This window comes from Notamacropus eugenii, chromosome 2, assembly GCF_028372415.1.
Source record: "Notamacropus eugenii isolate mMacEug1 chromosome 2, mMacEug1.pri_v2, whole genome shotgun sequence".
Taxonomy (NCBI): domain Eukaryota; kingdom Metazoa; phylum Chordata; class Mammalia; order Diprotodontia; family Macropodidae; genus Notamacropus; species Notamacropus eugenii.
In genome coordinates, this window is record NC_092873.1 from 25,524,251 (window position 1) to 25,538,256 (window position 14,006).

The following is a 14,006-nucleotide window of genomic DNA, read 5'->3' on the forward strand; positions in this document are numbered from 1 at the left end:
CCAAAGAAAGGAAGACTGTAATGATGAAAATGAAGAGATAAAGGAGGGTGAGTTGAGTTATGGAAAGACTGATAAATGGCCTTTCTCACAGCAGAGGTGGAGGATGGATGTACATACCCATTATCAGGTCAGGTTCTCAACCTGGTGTTTCTTCTCTGTCCCAAGGGAAGGTTCAATATGGAGGGGTAGGGAGGAAAATGATTCTGAGGTAAGGCCAAAAAACATCAATAAAGCATGTGTTTCTTCTGTTTTGTTTTGAATTCAGAACTGAGATAGTTTCTAGAGCCTCTGGTTAGATCAGGATGTTCCCAAATGGACAGCAATCACTTTGTCAGGAACAAGAGGTTGACCAGATTGATTCAGGTCCAGGGCTGCTCACCAAACTTCCTTTTTCTTGAGGTGCCTGAGGTCCCCCTTGCCGACAGCTGTGTTTGCCTAGATGAGGGAGCAGGGAAGCTGCAGACTTGGGGTTCCCTCTACCTGGGAAATCAGGAAGATCCTAGAACTATTCTTCTCGTGGCATGGCCCTCTCTGGCAGACCAGTGATGATGGGATACAGGCTCTGGAAACCCCCTTGAATCTTCCCACCTGATCTGGCATTCTGGCTCCCTCCCACCCTTGACCCTATCTAAACCCCATTCTCTTGGTTCTTGGCCTCTGACCTCTAGTCACCCCAGCCTACCGGCCACTCCCATCAAGACCCTCCTCCAATCACCCCAGACTACTTGGTCAACCCTAGATCCCTCCGACAGTCTTTCTGTATATAAGATCTATCTTGTTTCCATGCAGGTGCTCAGATTCAATCCAGCCCGCTTATGTTAGTGTTACAAATTCTGAGATTCCTTAAGAGTCTGGCCAATATGGCGAATTTTTAATAAACCTTGTTTGTCTTTGGCTGAAAGAAGGCTTGGGGTCAAATTCATTCGGGCAGGACCTATGTGTCACTATTCTGGGGTTCCAGTATCCCGAAACCTCATCAGTGAAACCCAGGAGCCCCTTCTCACCATCATGTTTTTAAACTCAAATAATCCTAAAAATAAAAATGCACAAAATCACAAAGGAAACTCATTATATTGAAATCCAGTTGTCAAAGATGGAAGTTCCAAGGCTCCCCTGCAAACTACTCACAACCCTCCAGAGTCCCAGAGAGCTCAAGCAGAGACTCCCCCTAGCATGTTGAGTATGGGTGCTGGATTATCTGGAGAGGAGGGGCCAGAGAAGGGCAGGGAGACCTGGCTAAGCTAGCCACTTGGTCAGCTTTTCTGGCACCTTGAAGTTCATCAGGACTCATAAAAGTCCTGAGAGAGAGACAGTATCATTGTTCTTTTTGACAGATGAGGAAATGGAGACTCTAAGGAGTCCCACAGGGAGTGGATGGTGGCAAAGCTCACCTCCAGGCGCTCCCTGAAAGCCACAGGTGGCCAGCAGCCTTCCAAGCTGTCTGCTCCTGCAAGGAGCCTGCCTCCATCCTCAGGCAGGCTCCTGCCAGGGCTGAAGGAAGGAAAGAGGACCTCCTGTATTGGCAACAGCCCCTGGGTCAGCCTGAGCCAGGCCTACTGAGTGGTCAATGTATATCGGCCCTTTCGGTCCAGGTTCCTGCCGTAATGGATGGTCAGCCAGAGGAAGGACGTGAGGAACATCCCATAACCCTAAGGGCAGGAGAAAGAGGGAGTGTTAGGGGCCAGCTCCGGTTTGAGGGGGGTGTCCTGGCCTTCTGTAGAGGAGTGCTGGTCTGAGGTAGGAGGTAGGTCAGAGGAGGAAGGGGAGTCTCTGCCCTCTGCTGCTTGCTCTCTGGGGGCATTCTTGGGAGAGTCCCTCCAGGGTTGGACAGCCCCTTGTAATGGAGGTCCCTCCCACCTCTCAGTCCTAGGAGCTTTTTCTAGGAAGGATCCTTGTGGCCTTTGGCAGGGAGGGAGGGAGGAAAGAAGGAAGCAGCTGAGCCCTGAGCCTCTGGGCAGCTTCCCAGGGGCTGGAGTTGGGCATGGGCCTGGTCGGCCTGGGAGCATCTCCGTTTCAGCTCACTGGCTTTGGAGAAGGTGTCTGGGCCATTCCATTTCTCCGAGAGAGAGAAAGAGAGAGAGAGAGAGAGAGAGAGAGAGAGAGAGAGAGAGAGAGAGAGAGAGAGAGAGAGAATTCTGAGGATTTAGGGCCAAGAAACCTTAGAAATCAGGCCTGTCCTCATTTTACAGAAAAGGAAACTGAGACCCAGGGGAGGGGGTTACTGACTCTGGGTCACACACAGTAAGTGGTCTTCAAACATCAAATCCAGGGGCCACTCACTGGGAGTCAGAGGACCTTATAGCCTCTGTGACTTTGGGCAAATCACATCACTTCCCGGGCCTCAGTTTCCCCACCTGTAACATGCAGGAATTGGGTCTGATGGATGATCTTGAGGGCCCCCAGCTTGTGACTTCTTTGATTTAGAAGCTCTCCCTCAGCCAGAGGGTCCTAACCAAGGGAAGAAGGCAGGCTGAGGAAATGGGGGTGGGCCATGACGGACTTCTTCATAGGCAAGGGGAAGACAGGCCATCCTCTAAGCCCAGACCTAGGGGTCATAGCCCTTTACTCTGGGCCAACAGGTGGTAGGGTGGGTGGCAGAAAGTCAAGGTGGGTACCATGAACGCCAGGATGATGATGAACAGGAGGGTGACTAAACTCAGGCGCTCCCTCACGAAGCTGCCAATCTCCTGGAGGCAGCCCTGGAAGACAGAGACAGGCTGAGCAGAGCAGAGGCTGGCCCACATCCACACCCTGTGGGAGTGGCAGTGCCCACTGCCCTGCCCTCATCCCAGTATCCCAGAGAGGGGTCCCCAGACAGCCCCTGCCCTGGCCTGTGCCAGGCCCTGCAGCTGCATGCCCGCCACCCGCCTTGACTAGGGCCTGGGCACCTGGGGCTGCTGGCTGGCTGAGGCGTGCCAGGCACTGACTGGGCATTAGGTCATCATAACATGTAGTTCCCAGGGCAGAGAAGGCTCTGCGGATTCTGGAGGCTCTTTGGGGGTGGGGCAAGGCCACTAAGCATCAGCAGAGACGCTGAGGCCTTACGTGGGTCATGGGGGGCAGCAGGACTGTCCTGGGGAGGGGGTCAGCCTTGCTCTCTTGGCCCCAGGGAGAGGGAAGGGTGGGGAAGGGATCAAGAGGCAGGCTTCAGCAGGTAGAGTGGCCCAAGCTGGAATGGAGCACCCCCTCCTAGGAGGCCCGGACACCCCTTGGCAGGGGCACCGAAGGGCTGACCCTGGCTCAGACATAGGTCTCTGAGCCCCAGAGAACCTGGGCCTGGCTACGTCCAGCTGTGTATCCCAAGCCTTTCAGGTTTTGATCCTCTCCAGGACACGGCCTGGTGAGGCATGGCATCCAGAGACCTGGGTTTGGATCCTTACTCACTGCATGGCCCTGGACAAATGGCCATGGACAAGTCACTGAAGGGCTTGGAGTCTCAGTTTCTTCATCTGTAAAATGGGAACTGTACTTGTACCCCCTCCCTGGGAGGGCTGTGTGTGATAGTTCTGGACCGGGGCAGCCAGGGCAGGGTCCCCTGCTTCCCCCAAGCCAGGCCCAAGTCTTCCATCCTCTGTACCTGTCTCTGCTGGTCTCCCCTACACAAGTCCTTCTCCTCCTGCCCAAACCAACTGAGAGGCGAGCTCTTTCCACAGCAGCCAAACTGAAAATGGTGGAGAGGCCCTAGTGAGAGGGGAGCTGGGGGGGCAATCTGCAGATGCCTGGTCTGTCCTTGCCGGGTTCATCTTGGCTGGCGGGGTGAGGATAATGCTAGTCTTCTGTCCCCAGCCCTTGTCCAGGCCCCTTCATAAGACCCCCACCCCCACCCCCACGCCTTGAGCCTCAGTTGTTCTCATTTCAGAGGTGGGCAAACCAAGAATGGGTTGGAGAGAGGGGAACTTTGAAGGGTCACCTGGGATTTAGAACAGGAATCCAACCATTTCTGTCATGGACTCTCCCCTTAGAGAAGCTCCCTTCCTCTCCTTCCCAGGTCCCTCCCAGTCTAGGGCTGGTCCTCAGCACACCCCGGGCTCACCGTGTCATGGATGGCTACCAGTCTCTCCCACCGGACGTCAGAGACATTCCTCATTGCCTGTTCATAAGCCAGGTCGTAGGCGTCAAGCATGATGTTCTCCACCTGTGGAGACGCCACCAGGAAAGCCCTGAGACTGGAGACTCCTCTGGTCTTGCCCTCTCCCCCCATCTCTTCCCATTGCTGGTGAGCCATCATCCAGCTCCTGTTATCACCACCAGTGATCCCCATCTGCCCTCAGCGCTCCACAGCGACTCTTTCTATCATCCTCACACCTACCAACGAACTCCATCCTTCCTCATTCTTTGAGACCCAACTTCGGGGCTACCTCCTCAGGGAAGCCCTCCCTGATTCCCCTAGATCAGGACTGGGGAACCTGCAGCCTCTAGACCACATGTGGCCCTCTAGGTCCTCAAATGTGGTCCTTTGACAGAATCCAAACCTCACAGAACAAATCCCCTTAATAAAAGGATGTAAGCGATCTTTCTTGGACGCTGTGGTGGCACCATAGTGCACAGAGTACTCACTGGGCCTGGAGTCAGGCCCAACCCCTAATACTTACTAGCTGTGTGACCCTGGGCAAGTCACTTAAACTCTGTTGGCCTCAGTTTCCTCATCTGTAAAATAAGTGTCATCATAACAGCTGACTCCCAAGATTATTGTGAGATCACATGTGTTTGTAAAGCACTTAGTAAGTTTCTGGCACATAACAGGCGCTGGATAAATGCACATTACTATTATCCCCTCCTTATCTCATATTATACTGATCTGTGTGTACAGCCCATCTTTAGGCCCCGGCTTTGTCCTCAGGAATGGTGCCAGGCACACAGGGGATTACTGACTAGAAGATGCTCCTGGCCAGGCAGGGTTGGGCCTCCTCTGGTCCCTCCTGGCAGCCTCTCTCCCATTAGGAGGTGGAAGGGATCATGCCTGGGCCCTGGGAGACTTCCCTGGCAGGGCCCTGGAAGGTCCTGCTGAGCTTGGGAGGCTATGAGGGCAGTGCCAGGATGGTGAGTGGGGCATTCTGCCTTGGAGCAGCCCCCGAGCCGCAGACACCAAGACTCACCTTGGCCACAACTCGGGACAGTTGTCAGTGGGGGCAAATGAGGGCAGAGCATCTCCCCAATGTCCCAGGAAGAGAAGCCTGGGGCTCTTTCCTTTCCTCTGTGGGCCCCTCCTCAATAGATCAGGAGGGGCAACCCAGCACCTCCCTTTTCTCTTCTGTTCTCCCAAGCCCAGGCAGGACATTTTTACTGTGACTTCTCAGAGATGGCAGTACTCAGGGCAGACAGCCCAGCAGCGCTCCTGCCAGGGGGACATCAATGGGCCAGGCAGCCTGAGGAAGCTTGAGGTGAGAGCCACCTTCTGGGAGCTGGTCTTGGCATTCAAGGTCTGCCACAGCTCAGCTGTTCTCGTTGGCTTCTCTGCCCTTGCCCCTCCATGCTGGGCTCTGGGCCCACACATGCAATGCAGATTCCCACCTCCACACCTTTGCTCACTACATTCCTCTTGTAAAAATGATCAAAAGCCCAGCTTAGGAGCATGGTCAACACCCTGTGCCTAGTTCAGTCTGCTGCATGGAAGTTTGGTGAATGTGCTTAATGCATAATGAAGCCTCTGCAATGTGCCAGGCACTGGAGATGTAGAAGCCAATGACTAAGACAGATCTTTCCCTACAGAGGCCCCCATGCACAGGTTCCCCTCTGACTCTATTTCTCAGTCGCGTTGTTGAGCACGTGGTGGGGACGGCCCCTCAATGGGAACCTGATCTCCCCATCTGGGTTCCTGTGGTCCCCTCTGTCCTTCCCTGCTCTTGGAGACAGAGGGGGCGCAGGGCATGCTTGGGTTTGTCTCCAGCCCTGAGGAGTGACTGTCTTGATCCCAGGATGTGGGTCCAACTGAGCTCCATTTGGGAGGTAAACCTGTAAGGGCTCACGCTTTGTAGCAGTCCACTCTGAGCCCCTGTGCCCAGGCACCGAGGGGGGAGAAGGGAGAGCCAGCCACTCTGGAAGGAGTCTTGGCCCCCTGGACTGAGGTCCGGTAGGGTCTCCTTCCTCACTTCTGCCATGCAGAGTCCTTTCCTCCTCCAGGCCATCCCTGGCCCAAGCTCTTGATGCTGGCCTTGTCTACAAGAGCTATTGATTTATCTGCCACAGGGCGCTTCTCCTCAGTAGAGTGGTAACTCCCAAAGAGTCTGTCTTCATATCCCCAATGCTTGGCACACAGTAGGTGCTTCACCAAACTTTCTGTTGAAACTTACTATAATGATAATAAGGAATAATATCTAGCATTTATATAATTCCCACTGAGTCCTCATAAGAGGCTAGCCAGCACCCTAATCAGGAGCTGAGGTGCTCCCCTTCCCTGGGCCTTCCTCATGTCTGGCACTGGGGACCCAAGGAGGAGGAGAGAGCAGTGCAGGAAGCAGGTGAGGGAAGGCAGAGGAGAGACCCCCTGGAGCCTTTGGGCTCTGGGTCACCGGGTGTAGGCACACAGAGGACCCCTTCCTCTCCCCCTGCCCTCAGTTGGCTTATGTCTACAATGAGATGGTGACCTTAGAGGGCTTCTCAGATCTGTCAGCCAGTTCTCTTGTCTCTCTTATGTTCTAACACACACACACACACACACACACACACACACACACACACACACACCTGCATCATATCACAAAGCCTGTGAAATCCTTCAAGACCTTCTGCTTCTCCCCTCTCAGTCCCTCCCCCCCAAGCCCTAGTCTCCCTGTGGAGCATAGGAGTGAACAAGCCATGGAGTAAGAGCATCTGGGGCTGGGTGTGGCCATGACCCTGATAGGGAGGGAGGAGGACAGGCTGGGGCTCAGCCAGTTGTGATCCCCCCATCAAGTTTATAAAATCCCAGTTGTGGACACAACTAGGGGTGGGTGGGGTGGGGGAGGATGAAAAGTAGCTTCCTACCCCCCTCCAACAAATCCAGGAATTGGGTTCTAAGGGTGAACGGGTCTCTGAGGTTCTTGTTCCAGGCCAGGCTCAAAATTCCATCCACTGGCGGACCCAGAAGTCAAGCCCCCATGCAAGCCTTCATCAAGCCCCTCCTATGTTCCAGGCATCGGGCACCTTAGAGATCACCCAGTCCAACCCCACTTTGTACAAATAGGGAAACTGAGTCTCAGAGGAGGTTCACGACATGGCCAAAGTCCAAGGCTCTATGACCTCATTCAATAAAAATTCATCTTCCTGGAAATTTTAGTGTAGACTTTGTTTCTGTAAATGAAATTGTCCCCGAAGTGGGTGAGTGGGCAGGGAGGGGCCGGGAAAAGCAGGGGGATGCAAGGGCTGAGAAGTGGACAGCAGCCCCAGCTCTGACCAGTCAGTCTGCAGGGTCTGAGGTGTGGCCAGGTAGCTCCAGGATCCCTTCCCCAAGAGCCTTCTTCTGCCAGCTATGGGGGGGAGGTATACGTGTGCCTTGTGCGTGTGATCTAGTGTGTACATATGTTATGTGTGTGTTGTAACACATGTGAATATGTGCATATATTTATATGTGCAAACGTAGTGTGTATGTGCGTTGTGTGTTACATGTAGATGCACATGTTGTGTGTGTGTGTGTATTGGAGGGGGGCAGGGCAGAAGGCCTGCTCACTCTCTCCCACGCTCCTCAGAGAAGGAATGATGGGGCAAGGGTGGGGAGGTTGGCAGGAGGAGACCTCTCTGTGGAAGCATCTTTTTAAAGAGAGTGAGTGTGTCGAGAAGAATCCAGCCCCCAACCACTGCTCCTCCCTCCCCACACACCCCAAGCATTTCCTGAGAGCCTGGGAGGGAGGGCTGAGGGCTTCCCTCCTTCCCTGGGCAGCCCTGGCCCCACAGAGGGCCGCCTGGGCTTGAGCTCTGCTTCCAGGAGACCAGCCCCAGGTCTCTTTCTTCTGGGACATTCAGTCTCCTCTTCCATAAAATGGGGGTTAGGAGTGCAATGAGGCTCAGCTGAGTCACAGCCTCGTCCTGACTGATCCCTGATGTGCTGGAGCTGAGAGCCCTGGAGGGGAACCAAGAAGGCCAAAGGGAACACCGCCCTTAGCCCCTGGGGGGGGGGGGGCGTCCTGCTCAGCAGCAGCAGCCGGGCATGGGAGGCAGTGTCAGCCCTCAGCCTGCCCCGGGCACCCCAAGCAGGAGGGCCTGGGCCTGGGCCCTTCTTAAGTGGCCTCCACTGGGCACAGCCCACCAGGGGACACGGTCAATGTTCGCTTCTTTACATCAAACCTACAATGGCTGCCCCCCCAGAATCCCAGCAATTATTTCTGAATGACTGCTTCATTTATTCATCAAGGGGGCTCCTTGGACAGTGCTGGGCCTGCAGCGAGGAAGATTCAAGTTCAAATCCAGCCTCAGACACTTGCTAGCCAGGTGACTTTGGACAAGTCCCTGAACCACTGCCTGCCTCAGTTTCCTCATCTGTAAAATGGAAATTACAACAGCAGCTCCCTGCGGGGTTGTTGTGAGGACTGCATGAGATCCTAGTGCAAACCTGAGGACCCACCACAAATCTGGTCCTTCGAAGCCTTGCTCTGGGTCACTCTACTGGAGGCTGAGGGGGCAGGGAGCCAGTTCCATGTGCCCCCAACGTACAATCGTCCAGTCAAGCCATGCAAGAGTCGGGTTGTTCTCCGGCTCTGGGGGCTGTAGCTTAGCTGAGAGGGGCCTGCTGTCCATGCCGCCTCTCCGGGGGTACCCCTACCCTTTTCTACAGGTCTGCTAGTCACCCTGGGAAGAGCAGGCACAGACCGTTTGTGGAAGCTAAAGGCAGATTCACCGGCCCAGACTTCCTAGACTTGCTTTTCTGTCTGAAACAGGGGAACATCTCTTTGTCTGCAGGCCCCAGAGCCGTTCCTGGCCTCTGTGGCTCCAGGACCCCTCTGTCAGTGAGTCCTGGGCCTGGTGACCATCCCCCTGAAGGGCAGGGTTGGCTCTTAGCATTCTGGCTGCCTCTTCTGTCCTGAACTCTCCTTTGCAGCCCAAAAGGTTTGCTTCTTGGCCGAGAGGACAGAGGAAGGGGAGAACTGGGGTGCTCTGCTTTCTTCCTCCCAGCCCCCAGCATCATGGTCTACCTCCCGCAGCGGCCCTCCCCTTCTTTGCTCCTCTCTGCCAGGCCTGCTGCTGGTGTCCTTGGCCCCAAGGGCCCCCTGAATGGGGCCACACTCTTGTGTCTGCTGCTGTCACCTCCCCCACTTCCACCTTGTCCACGTCTTTGAGACACACAAAGGTTGAGGGCCCAGCTAGTGGCATCCTCTGTCTCTTTGTTTCAGACAACTTATCCCTTTTCCTCCTTATCTCAATGTGTATCTGGAGCATTTTTTCTTGAGTGCATCCCAACATTCCTGGGCTGACTTTCCCTGGGATCCTGCTTATCCTTCCTCTGAAATCCAGGGCACACGACAGACTGAGCCTGACTTTCCTTTCCTTTCCTATCACAGACTCAGACATGGATGAGGGTGTCTTCTCTACCCCACCCCAGTTTCCCTGATTTCCCCTACAGTCATAAGAGAGAGAGACAAAGAAACAGAGATGGAGAGACAGAAAGGGAGAGACAGACAGACAGAAGGAGAAAACAGAGACAGAGAAAAAGAGAGACAGACAGAAAAAGGAAGACAGAAAGAAGGCAGAGATAGACAGAGTGAGACAGAAAGAAGAGATAGAGACATGGAGAGTCAGAGACGGTGGGGAGAGAGGGCAGAGAGAGAGAGAGAGATGGCTGGATAACTGAAGACTGTTTTCTCTCCTCCCTCCCCCTGCCCAGGACAACTATGCACCCTGGGAGGAGGGGTGACCCACCAGAAAACCTTGTGGCCTGAGCCCACAGCACTCACGCAGAAGCTGCCCTCACTAGACCTGCTCCCTTCGGGTGTGGCCACTCAGTGGAGGGGTCGCCTCTCCCCGTGGCTGCTGCCATCTCTCTTTTCGCTTACAGCCCAGAGGCAAAACTTTAGGTCTTTAAGAATGGCAGGACACTCAAACACTCAGTCATTCTGCTAGAGGACACTTACTTTCTCTGCATCAGGAGGGAGAACCACCATTACCTAAAGCCTTGGCCTGCTGGGATCACGCTCTCTTAGAACAGACCCAGCTGCTAATTAGAGCCCCTTGCCTGACTTAATCTTCTTTCTCCTCCTCCCAGGATGGAGGTCTCCATACCCGGCCTCTATTTGATTTAAGATTAGAAAGTCCTCATGGCTCCTGCTTAATCTTGTAGGGAAGTTTCTAACCCAAAAGTCATTTGAAGGAGCTTTAGCAGTAAAGTCTTGGAGGAACTCTGCATTTGAAGCTCTGTGGTTTGTCCTGATCCCTCAGAAGCCTTTGACCTTTTCATACAAATGAATGGATGAGGGGAAAAGGCAGTCCCACGGCGCGACTCTCCCCTTAAATCTCTATCCTTGTGCCTTGTGGGGCAGCTATGTGGTGCAGTGGATAGAGCACCAGCGCAAGGGTCAGGAGGACCTGAGTTCAAATCTCACCTCAGACACTTGACACTCACTAGCTGTGTGACCTTGGGCAAGTCACTTAACCCCAGTTGCCTCATCCTGGGTCATCTCCAGTCATCTTAATGAATATCTGGTCACTGGATTCAGATGGCTCTGGAGGAGAAGTGAGTCTGGTGACCTGCACAGCCCTCCCTCACTCAAAACAAAGTCAAGTCACGTCATCATTTCTCTGATGGCATGGTCTTCTTCAGCAACAAAGGACAAACACACAACCTTGTGCCAAAGTTCTACCTTCTACATGCAAATGTGGCTAACAACCTGACTTCATGTGCTTAAACTAGCCCCCATGCCCATGTCTGGCATGGCACACCAATCCCTCCTGGAGCCCTAGCCACTGTGATACCCTATGGCTGAGCTGGGCCTGTCCTTTAGCTACGGCCTCTTTTTGTCCTGGGCTATCTTGTATACTTGCCTCTCTTTTCGTCTCTCTGTCTCTACCATGTACATCCCATCCTGGGCCTGGATTTCCACCCCTAAGCATATTCCTTTAATATATGATGTACCCCCCACCCCATGCCCACTCCCTTTGCTCATCCTCTCACTTAAGCATACCCCAGACCTCTTCCAATCACAAGTAGCATCCAGTAAAGTCTGGCTTCTTTTCTTTGAGGCAGGGTTAAGTGACTTGCCTAGGATCACATGGCTAGAAAGTGTTTGAGGACAAATTTGAACTCAGGTCCTCCTCTCTCCACTGTCCCAGCCTCCTCCCCTTGAAGTCCCCATGAGACCTACAAAGTCAGATTTGCCCCCTGAATTAGGTCTCCTGTTCATCTTCGTTGTTTGCTCCAATCTGTGCCAATATTTTAGGCATGGGCTGGATTCTTGTCTCCTCTAGAGTCTCTAACTTGGTAAATACTCACGGGCAGTTTTCTCCCCTTCCCATATTTTCCTGCTTAAAGTGTATTTAGACCAAATTCTCGAGACTCGGTTTTTCAGGATTCACTGGGTCACTCCATCCCTGATGAGGAGCGTGGGCTTCCCATCATAGGTTGAGATATGTAAACGTTTGCCAGTATTGTTTATTCTCTTTTAGTGGCAGCTAGGCGGTGCCATGGAGGCCTAGAGGCAAGAAGACCTGAGTTCAAATGTGACCTCAGACACCCGCTAGCTGTGTCATCCTGCAAGGCACCTGAGTTCTGCTTGCCTGAGTTTCTTCATCTCCAGAATGGGATCATAACAGCATCTGCCTCCCAGGGTTGTTGTGAGGATGAAATGTGATAACACATGTACAAGCCTTTGCTACATACATGTTGACTATGAAGGGATGATATCCAAAAAATAAAATGAAGGGGGGACAGAAGCCTCTCCCCACCTACTTTCTGGTGCCCCACCCTTGGTGAGGGACATGGCCCTGATCTGTTAGGTCTGGGGGCAGAGCCTCACCTTTTCTCACAATGGCGGCTCTACAGAGTTGGGTTCCCCATGTTCTAGACTGGGGCTCCCTGAGGGTTCCTCAGCACTTGGATTGGGTCTCTAGATGTCACGTGGACCATGACTGCAAAGCTCCAGACCAATCTCACCATGAATGTTACTGGACTGTGTAGCCTTCCCTCCAAGGGGAGGCCAGTTCATTGAGAGGTGCCACAAGAGGCCATCCTAGCCAGGACACATGGCAGCTTCAGAGGGCCAGCATTGGCTTCCTCTAGGACCATGCTGGGTCAGGGAGTGACCCCAGCCTAGGAGTGGCCACACATGGTCAGGCCTGGAGGGGGCTCTTCCCTGAGCCCCAGCCCACCCTCTCCATAGAGTCCTTGGTCAGGGCCTTTCCTAGGGCTGGGTCACATCACTCTCCTCTCAGAGCCTCAGTGCTTTCAAATGAGCAATGGGGTTGTTGCGGGGAAAAGCTTTGAAGCCCCCCAAATGTGCCAGAAATGACAGTTATGAGCTTTTTCCAAGTTAGCGCTGGAGCGTAGGTCTGGGATCTCACTGACAGAGGGGACTCTAAGTCAGGAAGGGCCCTCTCCCAGGGCAGGCTTCCCTGGGAACTCAACTCAAGCCTTCCTGGCCTTGAGGCCAAATGTGTCTCTTGGTCTGTCTCTGCTCTCTCTGTCTCTCTCCATCTCCCTCTCCCCTCTGTCTCTCTCTCCTCTGTCTCTGTCTTTCTCCATCTCTCTCTGCTCTGTCTCTCTCCATCTCTCTTTACACTCTCTCTGTCTCTCTCCATCTCCCTCTCCCCTCTGTCTCTCTCTCCTCTGTCTCTGTCTCTCTCCATCTCTCTCTGCTCTGTCTCTCTCCATCTCTCTTTACACTCCCTCTGTCTCTCTCCATCTCCCTCTCCCCTCTGTCTCTCTCTCCTTTGTCTCTGTCTTTCTCCATCTCTCTCTGCTCTGTCTCTCTCCATCTCTCTTTACACTCCCTCTGTCTCTCTCCATCTCCCTCTCCCCTCTGTCTCTCTCTCCTCTGTCTCTGTCTTTCTCCATCTCTCTCTGCTCTGTCTCTCTCCATCTCTCTCTACCCTCTGTCTCTCTCCATCTCTCTCTACCCTCTGTCTCTGTCTCTCCTCTCACCCCCTTTCTTCCCTGCCCCCTCCCTCTCCACTATGTCAGCTGTCTCTCCAGTTGTCCTCCTCCTCCTCATTACTGTTAATCTGCTGATTTCCTCAGTCTTCTATGCCCCTCCCCCCAGGGGAGAGAGCTGCCAAGCAGCAGGGAGTGGGCTCTGCCTGTGCCACCCAGAGCCTGGCATTGCCCCCCCAGCTCTCGCCAGGTTGGCGGCAGGAAGCTGAGAGTCTGTTGGTGCAGAGCCTTGGCTTGGCGCCCTTGGGCCCATCACCAGTTCCAGGAAGGAATCCAGAGCCAACTCAAGATACACTTCCCCTCTCTAGGTTGGGGGGTGGGGGGAGGATGTGCTCCTGCCCCAGCAGCGGGTCCAGACCTCTGTAGAGTTGGAAGCTGGAGTCAGACTCCTGTGTTCCCTCCCAGCTTCTCCAGGTCAGCACCACCTGAAGCCACAGCCATCACTTCCCCTCCCCTCACCCCCCATGGGTTAGCCTTAGAAAGAAGGGCTGGCCTCCCTCCTCCTGCCTAGTCTTTCCATCCCTCCCAGCTTCCTGGACCTTGTGGCTTCTCCAGACACCTAAGGGTCCAGTCAAGATGGGCTGCACCCTCACTGGTGCACCATCACTCACACTGTAGGTGTGAACACCTACAACTCAGAAATCAGAGAATGCTCCAAATCCAGGCTTGAGGGACTGTTTGTGGATTGTCTGGACTTAAGAATGTAATGAAAAATATTAAGAATGCAGACTAAACATTCCCCCAGAGAGCCAATGGTTAAACGTTTACGAGCAGACAGAGTCCAAAGCTTGTTTGAGGAGGTGAAGAGGCCTCACTCACCTTAGAGGGCTCCCGATATCTCCAGAAGGTCACCTGCACTGCCACGAAAAACACCAGCGTGAAGGAAACAAAGCCCTGGGGAAACAGAGGGAAGGCAGAAGGACATTTGTTCAGCAGGAGGAGGAGGAGAAGATCT

The 14,006-nt window shown here is 53.8% G+C and overlaps 1 protein-coding gene across 3 annotated transcripts in view; it reads right to left on the minus strand.

The window, feature by feature from the left end:
- Positions 1-1,052: 1,052 nt before the first annotated feature.
- Positions 1,053-14,006, minus strand: part of TSPAN32 (tetraspanin 32) — a 32,132-nt gene continuing 19,178 nt past the window's right edge. For 2 of the 3 annotated variants that reach the window (XM_072639480.1, XM_072639479.1), the window contains exons 4-8: positions 13,871-13,945; positions 4,034-4,135; positions 3,578-3,661; positions 2,616-2,699; positions 1,053-1,649 (exon numbers count right to left, since the gene is read on the minus strand). In XM_072639480.1, coding sequence (XP_072495581.1) covers positions 1,554-1,649; positions 2,616-2,699; positions 3,578-3,661; positions 4,034-4,135; positions 13,871-13,945 — 441 coding nt within the window. In that variant the 3' untranslated portion in view covers positions 1,053-1,553. The remainder of the gene's footprint in view (positions 1,650-2,615; positions 2,700-3,577; positions 3,662-4,033; positions 4,136-13,870; positions 13,946-14,006) is intronic. The other variant, XM_072639481.1, reaches the window with a different exon arrangement.